This window comes from Nanorana parkeri, unplaced genomic scaffold (assembly GCF_000935625.1).
Source record: "Nanorana parkeri isolate BGI_ZX_2015 unplaced genomic scaffold, ASM93562v1 scaffold547, whole genome shotgun sequence".
In the NCBI taxonomy this organism is placed as follows: domain Eukaryota; kingdom Metazoa; phylum Chordata; class Amphibia; order Anura; family Dicroglossidae; genus Nanorana; species Nanorana parkeri.
Window position 1 is genome coordinate 6,644 of NW_017306815.1, and position 13,490 is coordinate 20,133.

At 43.1% G+C, this 13,490-nt stretch overlaps 1 protein-coding gene across 1 annotated transcript in view; it reads left to right on the top strand.

Annotated features, from left to right (window-relative positions):
* Positions 1 to 309: 309 nt before the first annotated feature.
* Positions 310 to 13,490, top strand: part of CIZ1 (CDKN1A interacting zinc finger protein 1) — a 65,381-nt gene continuing 52,200 nt past the window's right edge. Inside the window, exons 1-7 of the mRNA XM_018561818.1 lie at positions 310 to 520; positions 5,224 to 5,319; positions 5,460 to 5,516; positions 6,009 to 6,050; positions 6,264 to 6,302; positions 6,667 to 6,760; positions 7,310 to 7,459. Of these exons, the coding sequence (XP_018417320.1) occupies positions 310 to 520; positions 5,224 to 5,319; positions 5,460 to 5,516; positions 6,009 to 6,050; positions 6,264 to 6,302; positions 6,667 to 6,760; positions 7,310 to 7,459 (689 nt within the window). The remainder of the gene's footprint in view (positions 521 to 5,223; positions 5,320 to 5,459; positions 5,517 to 6,008; positions 6,051 to 6,263; positions 6,303 to 6,666; positions 6,761 to 7,309; positions 7,460 to 13,490) is intronic.

The following is a 13,490-nucleotide window of genomic DNA, read 5'->3' on the forward strand; positions in this document are numbered from 1 at the left end:
ATATCTGCGGAAGTGGGAGGCCGATTTGGCTACTTCATTTAGCCCTCGACAGCGAGATATGATGGTTCATTTTGCACTTAAATGTTCGATGGCCAATAAATTTCAGGAACAGGGATATAAGATCCTCTCTAGGTGGTACAGGGTCCCACACGTCCTCCACAAGATGAACCCTACCATTCCGGCAATGTGCTGGAGATGTGGTTCGGAGGTGGGCACAATGCTACACATATTCTGGAGCTGCCCACTCCTGACTAGGTTCTGGGTGGGAGACACCGGAGTTGGTACTGAGTCCGGAGGTTTTTGCTACACATGTCGCGACGCAAGTATAAGGCATCTCTGTCAATCCACCTACTCAATGCTGCCAAAGCATGTGTCCCGGCCCTCTGGAGGTCGACCCAGACCCCATCACTGCGCCTCTGGTTCACAAAGGTCAATGAGATTAACCAGCCACTGTCCACAATACTGAGGAAAGATTCCGGGACACTTGTAGAGCGTGGACGCACTTCACCACGACTGACCCGTACCGGCAAACCATGACTCCGGGTGGTGGCCCTTAGGTGCGGCGTCTCGTAGGGGCGCCACATACACTAGATCAATGTAAGCTAATCGCCCTGTTCAGGGCTACCTGGTCTCCAATTTCACCCCGAGGGAGACTTGGGGGTTGGCAAGAGTCCTCTCCCTTCCTATACCTTACCCCTCTACCTTATACCTTTATTTTCAACCTAGGTAATGCCTTTTCCTTTTCCTCCAGTTCTACGCCTCTAGTAGATCCTGTTTTGAACGATTCGCTCAGCGATTAAAAGTTAATCGGTGTGTTGTCTCCGAGTGCGGGGGCCCGAGCTCCTAGTTTTGTATGCCCCTATGTTTCACATGTGCAACCAAACTCTATCGGAGTGGGTTTAGTCTGGAGGGCACTGCCTTTGTTTACATCGGGGAGCGGCTCCCAAACTCGGTCGCAATCCAGAGTTTGCTACTGTATGAATACGTGCCAAATATAGTGCAGTATGTTACTCGCAGACGTGACATGGTCGCACCAGGTTGTTGAGACCGGAACACTTTTGATACGCTATTGTGCCTTGATGCGATGCTGATGTTATTTTTTATTTTATTTTATTTTTTTTGTTCTCCTGTTAATTGATGTTCAACTACTGGCTGCCTGCGTGCAGGCCTTAATGATCACCTTACATGTAAACATTTACTTTTGTTCAATAAACGTACGATTATAGAAAAGAAAAAAAGTAAAACATGTTTGACAAAAAATGAAGCCTAATAAATAATTTAACCCCCCCCCCAATGTTTTCCAAAGCCCCCCAAGACAAGCGTAAACAACATGTGTGCCACAAATATTGGGCATCACTGGGCATGCCGGAGTGAGAGCAAAATTTCTAAGGCCATTAATCACAGTCAACTCTACATGATGAGTTGTAAAGGCTTTTAAAATATCGCTTATGAAAAATTTGGGGTACTGTAGTTTTTCACCCCATTGCTGGCACACACAGTTTTGAGGCTTGACATATTTACAATCTATTTACTATATACATCTTCATTATTCTATACATCCCTATACTCTATACATCTTAATTATTCTATACATCCCTATACTCTATACATCTTCATTATTCTATACATCCCTATACTCTAATGAAGATGTATAGAGTATAGGGATGTGTAGAATAATGAAGATGTATATTCTACACATCCCTATACTCTATACATCTTCATTATTCTATGCATCCCTATACTCTATACATCTTCATTATTCTCTACATCCCTATACATCTTCATTATTCTATACATCCCTATACTCTATACTGTACATCTTCATTATTCTATACATCCCTATACTCTATACATCTTCATTATTCTACACATCCCTATACTCTATACATCTTCATTATTTTAAGAAAAAAGTGGGCATTATATTGTGTTTATGTGCACTAACATTAATTGAGTGTATGTTTTACTGAAAATATGTCCACATAGTAGGTACGGTTGATTTATGACACAGGTGCATCTAGTTCAACCTATGTATATGTGTGTAAGTATGTAAGTATGTATGTACAGTATGTATGCATGTATATGCTTGACTCTAGTAGTTCCGATATCCCTGTATATTTAAGAACTCAAGAAACTCATCTAAATGTTTCTTGAATTTATCAACGCTATCAGCAGATACAACTGACTGTGGAAGAGAATTCCACACTTTTACTACTCACACATTGAATAACCCCTTGCAAAGTCTGAGATTAAACCTCCTCTCTTCTAATCTCTTGCTGTGTCCTTGTGTCATTAGTTCTTGGTATAGTTAAGGAACGCCAATGCCGTCCCCTCCGTCTTATATTTTATAAATGTCGCTCTCTTGCCGTTGACGTGTTGTTTTACAGTTTTATTAAACCATATTGGTTTAGTCTTTGATCTTTTGCTTTTGCTCCCTAAAAGGTATACACTTTGAAGTAGCAGTATGTAGTATGTTTTTAAAACAATCCCACATCCCACAAGCTGTGGCCATATTGCCATATAATAAAAGGCACTTAACTGGTAGCTGCATTGTCACTTGAGGCTCCATTCACACCTGAGCGGCTGTCCGCGCGTATTTGGCTGTACGATAAGTGCGGAGCTGCTCTTAAAAGAGGATACACTGCAATTTACTGTGCATTGTTCAGACTATTGCGGGGACCGCACGGTACGAAACTGCGCGGCCCCCGAAATAGTGCAAGCACGATAATCCAGAGGATTTCCGCACGTTCACGGCTATTTAAAAGCCGCAAACAAGCGGCATCCGTGTGGATTTAAAATGTTAGCGTTTTCGTCCCGCGCGCAAATGCTATATGTGAATGGAGCCTAAAACATCACATCACTGGCTGGACTCTATAATAGACTTGTGCGATTCGTTTCGTTCCGAATCGAAATTCGGACGAATTTTCGGAAATTCGGCCATTCGGATGTATCCGAATTCCGAATTACAGACATAACGAATGCAAACGAATCCGAATTTCCATAGCGTTAGTACGAACGTTCGTTTCGTTTTCTGTTCTTATTCGTTTCGTTCGTTGGAGCAAAGTGACATTAGAGGAGGAGAAAAATATTTTTTCCCCCTCAAATGTCACTTTTGCTGCAAACGAACGAACGAAACGAATAAGAAACGAATAAGAACAGAAAACGAAACGAACGTTCGTACTAACGCTACCGAATTTCGTCCGAATCCGTAATCCGAATTGACTTTCACACCAGAATCCTGAAAAACGAAATAACACAAATCCGAATTTAAAACGAAACAAAACTAAACACATTTTTTGGCAGTGCACATGTCTACTCTATAATAGATGTGCACTGAGGGTCACAGCCTCACATAAAACGAGGTGTTTGAGGAGTGAGCGTGTGATATTTTTGTCTGGCGAATTCTTTGCTATTGTTTTTAATTGTGTTGCTCATGTAAATTAGCATGGCCCATGGATTCTTTACACCATCACCAGGTAATGACACCTCACACTATTATATCTGTAGTTGTTCTAGAAAGGAAGAGCCACATTAGGCTACTTTCACAAAGGTTTCAGGCACCAGGATAAGAAACCATATTTGGAAAAAGTGAGTTATTTCCAGCTGAGTCCAGCAAAGTTTGAAAGTAACTGTCACATGGATATCATAACGATCCTTATCCTTGAGTTAAAGCTTTGTGAATAGACCCTGATGGGGTTGAATTACTATAGGAGTAGAACTTTTTAGCTGGCCATACACCTTACAACCATCGCACGACTTCCGTTGTGCGATGGTTGTAAGGTCATTCAAATTTGGTACGACCTGCCCATCTTGGACAGGCAGATCGTACTTGAAATTATCGCCAGCCCTCCCCTTGTCGATGATTGCAATGCTGAGCGGGCAGTGTGCGCTTGCGCACACCGGCCCGTGCGGCTTTCGTCTTCCGAGCACGCTAACAATCTGCCGAAAATCGTACAATTTTCGGCAGGTTTTCCAGCGTGCTAGGAAGACGAAAGTAGTGTGACCTACAGTAGATGCGGTCGCACGCCCTCCATACACCTGCTGATTATCGTACGATCGCGGGTGACCGTACGATAATCGGCAGGTGTATGGGCACCTTTTCACTTAGTTTAGTAAATGAGCTCTGCTGATTTCAATCATCCAATCATGTGTGAACATAAATCCTGTATTGTTTCACTTCCCTCACACATGACTGGATGTTTTAGTAAAGTGATATGGCTAAAATAAAGATTATTTCTGTATACTGTACTGTATATAGAATGCACATCTATGGCCTCTATTCACCTTATTACAGATAATAGAATTCAGTAGTAACTGCTAAAGGGGGAAAAGAGGCCATAGATGTGCATACATACTTAAGGGCATTTATCAAAACTGGAGCAGACAAAACCTGGAGCAGCTGTGTATGCCAACCATCTTCTCTCTTCAGTTTGTTCAGTTAAGATTTGAAAATGAAAGAGAGATGCTGATTGGTTTCCATGGACATCTGCTCTGGATTTTGTCTGCTCCAGTTTTGATACATTCCCCCATTGTCTATATACAGTATATTCCCCCATTGTCTATATACAGTACACAGAGTGAAATGGGAATTTCAATGTACATCACATACATGCATAGAAATGAATTTATCTAAATCGGAGCAGACAAAAACAGGAGCAGATATGCACGGCAACCAATCATCTTCTATCTTTCATTTTCAAATTGTAACTGAACAAATTGAAGAGAGAAGCAGATTGGTTGCCATGTGCAAATGCTCCAGATTCTGTCTGCTCCAGTTTTGATAACTTCCCCCCACATTGTGTATATACAGAACATAGAGTGACATGGGAATTCCAATGAACATCATATATGTACAGTATATGTTGTGTTATCAGTAGTAGCAGCAGAGAGGGAATTTGGGGTTCTAAAACAGAGAAACAGACTGCAATGCCATTCCATGAGATAGAAAAACACCTGTGTGAACAGGCTCTGATGGAAGTAACCATCCCTTAACTCAGACACCACATACTTGTTCCAAGTTTATTGTCTTAGAAATAGAATTTAGCACACGAGTAGCTAATGCAACTTTAAGTCTTTTTACACAGTTGGAATTTTCAGCTAGCTCATTTCCCTTGTTGGGCTGAAATCTGATTGGTCACTTTGGGGATATAACTGTAATTTTTATACTGACAGTTTTTATGCAGAAGATCCTAATGATTTGTATATTTCCTTTATTTCTGGTTACAGAGGGAACACCTGCTGGCCTGAGGATGGATGTTTTTACAGCTGGAACCACCATTGGCTACGAGATGGATTCTTCTTCTATACCGACTCCTGATGTTGGTGAGTATGAGCTTCTTATTGAATCATACAATAAGTGTAAGATTGGTTCCTCAAACTGGCCTGCCAAGGAAGAACATTAGAATCATTTCATCCAACCTCTGATCAAATGCTGATCACACATTACAATGTTTTTTTTTCAGACTTTGAATATATTGCAGAGGTGTCTAAGACCCTCGATATGGCTTTGCGATCTTCAGGTAATTTAATATACTGTAATTGCAATATACTTAATACAGGTAAAACAAAATGAAAGTGGAATTCCAACTAAAATTTTTCTTTTGGATAGACAAGGGTATGATTACAACTTGTCTCAGGTATTGATGTTGTCTGCATCTCTGATAGGGAAATTTATCCTCACTTCCTTTCATTTCACAGAGGCAGGGAGTGAGGGGAAGTCTCTAAAATAAGACACAAACAGCATTAAGAAGACCTTCTTCCCAGAAATGTGGGGAAGCGTTAGAACCTGTTACATTTGTATGGCCCTCTCTCTAATTCCTCACTTCCTCTCCAGGTGTCACTGGTACAAGGAAACAGACAACAATATAAACTACCAGGGGTTCTAACTCTATGTACCAGTCTATCCAGAACTTAAGGTTTTGTATTGGCGTTCCACTTCAATGCTATCACTAATTATTCTTTCAAGAGAATGTCTTTACTAAATGTTGCACTTTCTCTTTTTTCATCAATAGACTATGATAACAGGTCATCTGATGAAGAGTCTTTGGAGCCAAGTAATTTTACTATACTGTAATAATAACAATTTAAGTGCACCTATCGTTAGTTAAAAAGTAAACAGTATGATAGATTTAGCACAGAGGCGCTTCCCGCTTTAAATTGAAATATCTCCATTTTCCATATATATAAACAACTTTTATAATTACATGCTATTTTAAGTGGGGGGCGGGGGGAAACTTCCTTTAGCTCATATATGTGTTTTTTTTCAGATTTGGATGAAGGATCATTGAATCCCTCCAATATTCAAGGTAAGATTAATATTAGATTATAGCCAATAGTGTTGAAGCAAAATTCACTCCAGGATGAACTGTGCCGCAATGCACACTCCTTCAAGCGTTGAGCTGCTTTATATTAGGTATCCCTCAATTCATAAACATTTATGTCCTGCTCCATTTTTTTGCAATGCAACTTACACATGTAAAGCGGGTGCATTCTGGAGATGCATTGATTGGCCCCAAAAATTGTTTACCGCTTTCCCAAAAATGGAAAAAAAGCATTACCTGGGGTTCCACTTTAAATTTAAATCTTAAACATCTATATATCCTATCCAGATATGTACAGTATATAAGTGCTATCACTTTTGCTCTTCTTTCTCCTTCCCTCTTTTTTCAGATGTTCCGATTTGGTTGCTATCACTCATCCTGGTGGCTATCTCCGGAATCCTTATTGTATTAGCAATGGGCTGTTTATGCCTTTTACGCACCTAGTAAGTATCTACACAGAAAAAATCTTAACTCCAGCCAAACCTTTTTTAGCATTAGAAAGTATGATGAATCCAGTCAGATCCAGTCTGTCCTATCAATGCCTGTTCGAGTGACAATCTGTGATACTACATGTGCCCCTCATCCAGTATTTCCAGGTTCTTTCCTGTAACAACTTGTGATCCTATGTGGTCCCCTGATCCAGCACTTCCAATAACAACTTGCGGCACTATGGCGGCCCCTGATCCAATGCTTTTAGGACTGTACCTGTCGCAAACTGAAATATCCTGATCCAGTCCTGGTGAAAACCTGTGATCTTATGTGGACCCCTAATCTTTTACTTTAGACTTGTGCTTGTGATGACCTGGGCCACTGAGTTAGTACTTTCAGGCCTGTCCCTGTCAGAACCTGAGATACCACATGGGCCTGTGACACCAGGTGGGCTTCTGATCCAGTACTTTCAGGCCTGGCCTGCTGTTTCCCCATCACTGTATTTGCTGCTGTCCATATTCTGTATTATCCATTTACTACAGCCATCTTTTTTTTTATTGCAGTCTGAACCATCGATCAAGAATCGATAAGATAATGCCGGTTCTAGAGTCCGTGATTATCGACAATAGGGAAATCAAGGAGGAGCGCAAACACCATTTCGTTCCATCTCATGAAGCGCTAGGAGAAATGATGGATGAGATATTGGAGGAGAAGTAAGAAAGATTATTTTCATTTAAATATACATCCCACATCCACACAATAAGTTTTACATTTATACCCATTAATGAAAACATGTTTGAATGAAAAATGGTTATTATATTTAGCTAACTGCTCTTTTTTTATCTCAATTAAATCCAGCAGTGATTCGGAGTAGTGCTGCCAGACTGGAAAGTACCAGACTGCCAACTCAGGGCTTGTTCACACCATCGACAAACCAATGCGTTTTTTTATCCACACCAAAAATGCAAGGGTGTTCATTACGGCTACTTCACACCATTGCTGTCAGTTCCAGAGCTTTCAAAAAAATCACAGCAGCGTGCTTTTTTTTTCACACCGGAACATATAGTAACGCATGTAAACGCACCAGAACGTGCCTAAACTCAATGTAAAACCATTTTAAAAAAACCTCACTGGATTACATAAAAAAGAATCAAAAATTAACCCGGAACGTCCAGGTCATGGTGTGAACAAGCCCTAAAGCACACACCAAATACATAAGAAATGCAGAGCCGTCAGACAACGTGATGTCATCAGCACTGCAGCAGCTAGAAGCTCTCCAGATATAACCAGCAACCTAATGAAAGAAGCGGCTCCTGCGAATTATATCGATCAACCATACAAAACATCAATACAATTAAAAAAACATCAGTTCTTGTGTTATGCGATTACATTGGTGATACATTGGAGAACATTATTGTGGTTGTCTTTATACTGAGGAAGATATCTTAGGGTTGATTTCGACCTGTCAATTTACCTAGATTTCTTGGCCTTACTGTTCTTGACATGATTGATCTGTTAATATTCCTGGCTATGTTAGGTTTTCTAGTGACAGGGTGGAATGAAAAGGTGGTGGTGTCTGCTTCTATGTCAAAAGGGATTAAAAAGCAAGTGTGAAAGAGGACCTTGATGGAGAGTGTGATGATGCTGAGGCATTATGGGTGAAATTAATTATTGGAGTGTGATACAGCCCCCCCCCCCTTATTAAAGGAGAACTATGAGGTGAGTGATTTTCACTCATCCTCATAGTTCTAGCCGACCTGTGACAATGAAACTGTCACAGGTCGGCTCAGTAGATCGAGAAGTGAGCGAACACATACCGGCGCTCACGCACTTCTCGATCCTGTCACTGCAGAGAGCCGTGACGGGAGGGACTGGATCCCACCCTCCCCTGTCCGATCCTCGAGCGCTGACTGGCGGAACGGACGGGGGAGGGGGCGGGTACAGCTGTCTCTGCCTCTAGATAGGCAGAGCCAGCTGTCACTCACGCAGCTGGGTGGATCCAGACATAATTGTCGGGATCCGTTTCAGCTGCGGCGTCTCAGTATAGCAGCTCGCAGTATACTGAGCTTTGGGTGACGGGAGGACGCTAGTTTGTGTCCTCCCGTTACCCTTAGGAGAACTATGGGGAAAAGCCCTAACCCCATAGTTCTCCTTTAATGAGGAGGTAGAGACTCAGCTTGTTGCAAAGATAGAAATGACTGCAGCAAACATATTTTCTTTTTACTTCAATTTCTATATAAAATATCTGGCATCAGTAGTCAGAAAAATGAAATAAATTCCCAATTGCCAGGGACCATTGTTCAACCAGAAGGAAAAATTGCCCGGCTTTGGTGGTCAGTGGAAGAAATAATTTTAAAAAAAAGCTCAGTACCAGTGGTCAGAGGGAGGAGAAACTTCCCAGCGTTGGTGGCCTTACCAGGGCTGTGCGCAAATTCTCACCAGGCCTTGCTGGGGTTGTGCAAGTGTCGGACGGGTGCAGGCAGTGGGAAGGAGATATGGGGCCAGCACTGTCAACAGCCGCCGCGAGGTCCCCAGCAAATGCAGGACCTTACGGCACCTGAATGCATTAGAGAATTTAAAGCACCGGGGCATTTTCATGAATATTGTGGGAGAAGTTTATATAGCTTCTCTCTATTTCTGCAGCTGTCAATAGGGTGTTTTCTGAGGAGTTTGGGGCAGAGCACTATAGCGCGGATAATCATTTGTTTTGCCATTTTCATGAGTACTCGTGAAAATCTCCCGTACCGTACCTATAATGATACTGGTATCGGTGCATCCCTAGTTCTCAGTGGGGAAAGATGGGGCCTTGGTGCTCATTGGGGAAAGGGGGGCTAATGGTGCTCAGTGGGGGAAGAGAAAGGCACAGATGCTTGGTGGAGGAAAGCAGGGACATTGGTGTCAGTGGGAAACATCAGTTTGGTGCTTTGCTTACCGTGCTGCTCTGCATCCTATGTTGCTGCCTGCCAGAACTATATTGCTCCTGTTGGGCAGTAGATCACTCCGCCCAACAGAGCAGCAAAGGATCCAAAGCCAGGAGCTGGAACGAGCATTCCAGCAGCGGGACACAGATTTAAGTCAAGGAACCCCAGGATTGTGTTAAAATCCTGGGACTGGATTTGACTGCAAAAGGTGGAAATACGCTTTAAGCCCTGAAAAATTGGTAATTTGCATTGGCTGTTCCATGTCATCTTGTTTATGAATTAAAGGACTTTTACTTTGAATACACCTGCTGGTACACCTGAAGAACAATGTATACTGTAATACCGAGAAAATTGTAGTGGAAAAAGCAATTTGAAGTGATGTAGAATGTTTCAGCTTTATTTGATGCCCACAGCAAAATCGGTGGCCATCTGGTCATCCAGGGAGCAGCAGATGGTGGCAGAGGATCCCAGAAGCTGAGCTTTGTGCTCATCTCCGGTTTACAGAGGGGGCTATTCATAGCTGCAGTGACCAAATAACTACAGTCATCAGCAGCAGCAGATCTTAGCTGGAGGCTAAGGAGTGATTATAATAATCACTAAGCATTCCATAGGAAACAGCTGAACTATATGTATATAAAAAATATTACACCTGCATAGATCCACATAGCATACCTGAACCAGTGGCTTACGCAGCCCATGTGATTCTCGGCTCCAAGCAGTAGACACTTAGTACAAGTTTGTCTAGGGCAGCCATTCTTAACCAGGGTTCTGTGGAACCCTTGGGTTCCTCCAGATGTTGCTAGGGTTTCCTTCGGCAGTGGGGGATTGACCTCCCACATGTTGGTGTCTGCATAGTGCTGGGACCAGTGTCACTTGGCAGTAACAACTGCATGGCAACAATGGAGGCCCTCCGGTTGTCTCTCAGATCAGTGACCACTAACAGTAAAGATCCTTGTAGTTGTCTGTAAGGGATGGATTTTTCCCACTGACTTTCACTATAAGGGGCACTTTCCAGACTGGCCACCAATGTGATGGGGTATTACACTGAAGTATGTACATCTTCATTTGTTTTCTGGACATTGCTATAATTATTTATTTGAATTTCATAAATATTACTGAAATTAATATTGCCATATAGAGCAGGAGGGGTTAAAAAAATATCTCCCTAGGTGTCAAATACTGTAGGTATGAAACATTTATTTACTGAGGCACAGGGGAACGTAGGCTCCAGGGTTTACCGAGTGCGTCAGCACAGGCTGAGTTGAAATGATGCCCCAGATGCAGACCACAGGGAACCTAGGAATTGAAGTGATTACACGTTACTGGGGGCATGCTGGAGGTGCAGGGTCTAAGGAGTGCCAGGTCTTCACCAGAGTCCCTGAAGGTGGGGATGTTACGCTACAGGATAGCTCCCAGGTTGTGGCCCTCTAACACACACATGCAGGCCTAGATGATAGGCTACTGCAGAGATGAGAAGTGGAACAGTTGCCGCACTGAAGTTCAGGCAGGGGAGAAGTCTGTTTACACACTGCTGATCAGGAGTACAGGATATAGAGGTAATCAGAGAAGGGAGTCCATACTAGGGTTGCCACCTTTTCTTCAAGCCAAACCCGAACACTATAGCGCTTCGCGGCAATTTTTTTGGGAAAGTATACACTATGCATGTATTTTGTAAATAAATTACATTGGAGTTAATCACAACTTGCCAGTGTGCCACACTGCCACAGGTCCCCAGATATGCATTCTGTAGATAAGATGCAAGTGTACAAAGCAGTACCCATATACCTTGCCGCACTTCTTACCAGATATACCAAAAGTAACGGGTGCTGGTAATGACTGCGAATGGCGCTGCTCACAACAGAACAACAATACAGATGTCTCCAGCACACCGGCACCAAGAGCCTGCAAAATCCATTTTATTAATATATATATATATATGGTAACCTGGTAGTAGTGGAGACTGGGGCGGTGCCGGCTATTTGGTCCCAGATGACAGAGCATGGTGGAGACAGAGGATGATTTCGGAGGACCTCCCTGATGTCACTTCCTCGCACCTAGTTCCTGCCGCGGAGGAGAAAAACAGAGAGAGGGACTCGACAAGTGACAGTGGCGGCGCCAGCAGGGAGCCACAAGTCTGCTGCTAATAATGTGCCCGGGTGTGATTCAGAGTCACACCCGAGCACAGGATTTCAAAACCCGGTGTTCTATCAAAGTTTGTGACATGGTTGGAATGTGTGACCGGTCACATGGTCACAAATAATTTTTTTTAGGGTCACACATTTTAACGTAATCCCACCCAGGTTTTTTTGGCGATGAAATCTGTAACTGGCAATAGGTCTCACATTCTACAAAGTTGGATAGAAGTGAGCTGTCCCAGGGCAGATCTGTTCTCCTGCACATACCATCTCTGATGCCGATCTGCCCTGGAAGAGCTCACAAAGCGTTGTAATGCTTGACCTAATGGGTGGTCACACATTCCACCGCCAAAAAACTGGGCGGGATTATGTTAAAGTGTGTGACAACGTGACCGGTCACACATTCTAACGTAGTCACAAATGTTGGTAGAACACTAGACTGTCCAGGTGAATCCCAGGTGGGTGGCAACCCTAGAGACTTTGCATGTCTCTGCGGCAAAAAATACATCCCTTAACCCCCCCACCCCGCAATTTTTTTATTTTACTAACTTTATTTATTAACTGTTTCCACCAGCCACACGTCTACCGCAATGCCCCATTCCTGGAACACAAGGGATCGCATATATATTGTTTCCTTGCGTTCTGGGGTAGGAGAGGGCGTGACAGTGCCATTCAAGTCACCCACAGTACGATCGGCCGCACAGGAACATGCGGAACATTGGTATATAGCAGAGAGTCAGTAACAGTACGGCTGGCCCAGGATACTCAAAAGAAGCTGGCTGATAGAGACAAGCAGCCACACGAAAGCTGGATAGAAACTCACTGGTAATGCACAGGTGTAGAGAGCTCACTGAAGATTGTGAAAAAACAGGTCACTTCCTGGAAGTGCAGGATCTCACTAGGAGCATGAGGAAAAACTGAAGGAGACAGTAAGGCCCCATTCACACGTAGCGACATACCTTTTGCAGCGGCCGGGATAGCGCGACTTTCGGGGCGACGATCCAGCGTCGGTAGCGCGACCTTCTCCGTCGGGCTAAGACAGGGCTAAGACAGCTCCATTGAATATCAAAAATGCGCGATATCGCGGCGGCAATCGCGCGATATATCGCTATGTGTGAATGGGGCTCAACACTGGTCAAGATTATCTTCCCTTCTTCTTGAAGCTTTGACCAATTATGCTATCCCCCGGTCTAATACAGGACAGGGCAGCTCCAGCCATGTTTTATGCTGGTGCTGTACCGAAGCAGGAAGTATGGGGGAGCTAAGTTGTCGGACTTAATTCCATGTTGTAGACATACCATCATGAGAATTACTTAGTCAGAAAATGCAAAAACATTTATATATTAAACAACTATACAAAATAAAAAATAATGTCATATAGCAAGCTACCACATAGACACAGTAGAGAGATTGTATGAGGAATGTTATGAATATCCATATTGCGCTGATATGTGGGAATGAACCAAAGAGGCATGGTGAAATAGAACTTAGGCCTATTCACTGAGCACACAATAAACATTTTCCATCATTCTTCTTTTTTATAAATTCCGTTTTTACTAACCTCCTTGGCGGTATTCCTGAGTGTGGCTCGGGGTTAATTTTCAGTACCATAAGCGGTAACCCCGAGCCACACTCGGGGTTACCGCGTAGCGTCTCTTACCTTGTCCACGATCACCGCTGTGTCCTCC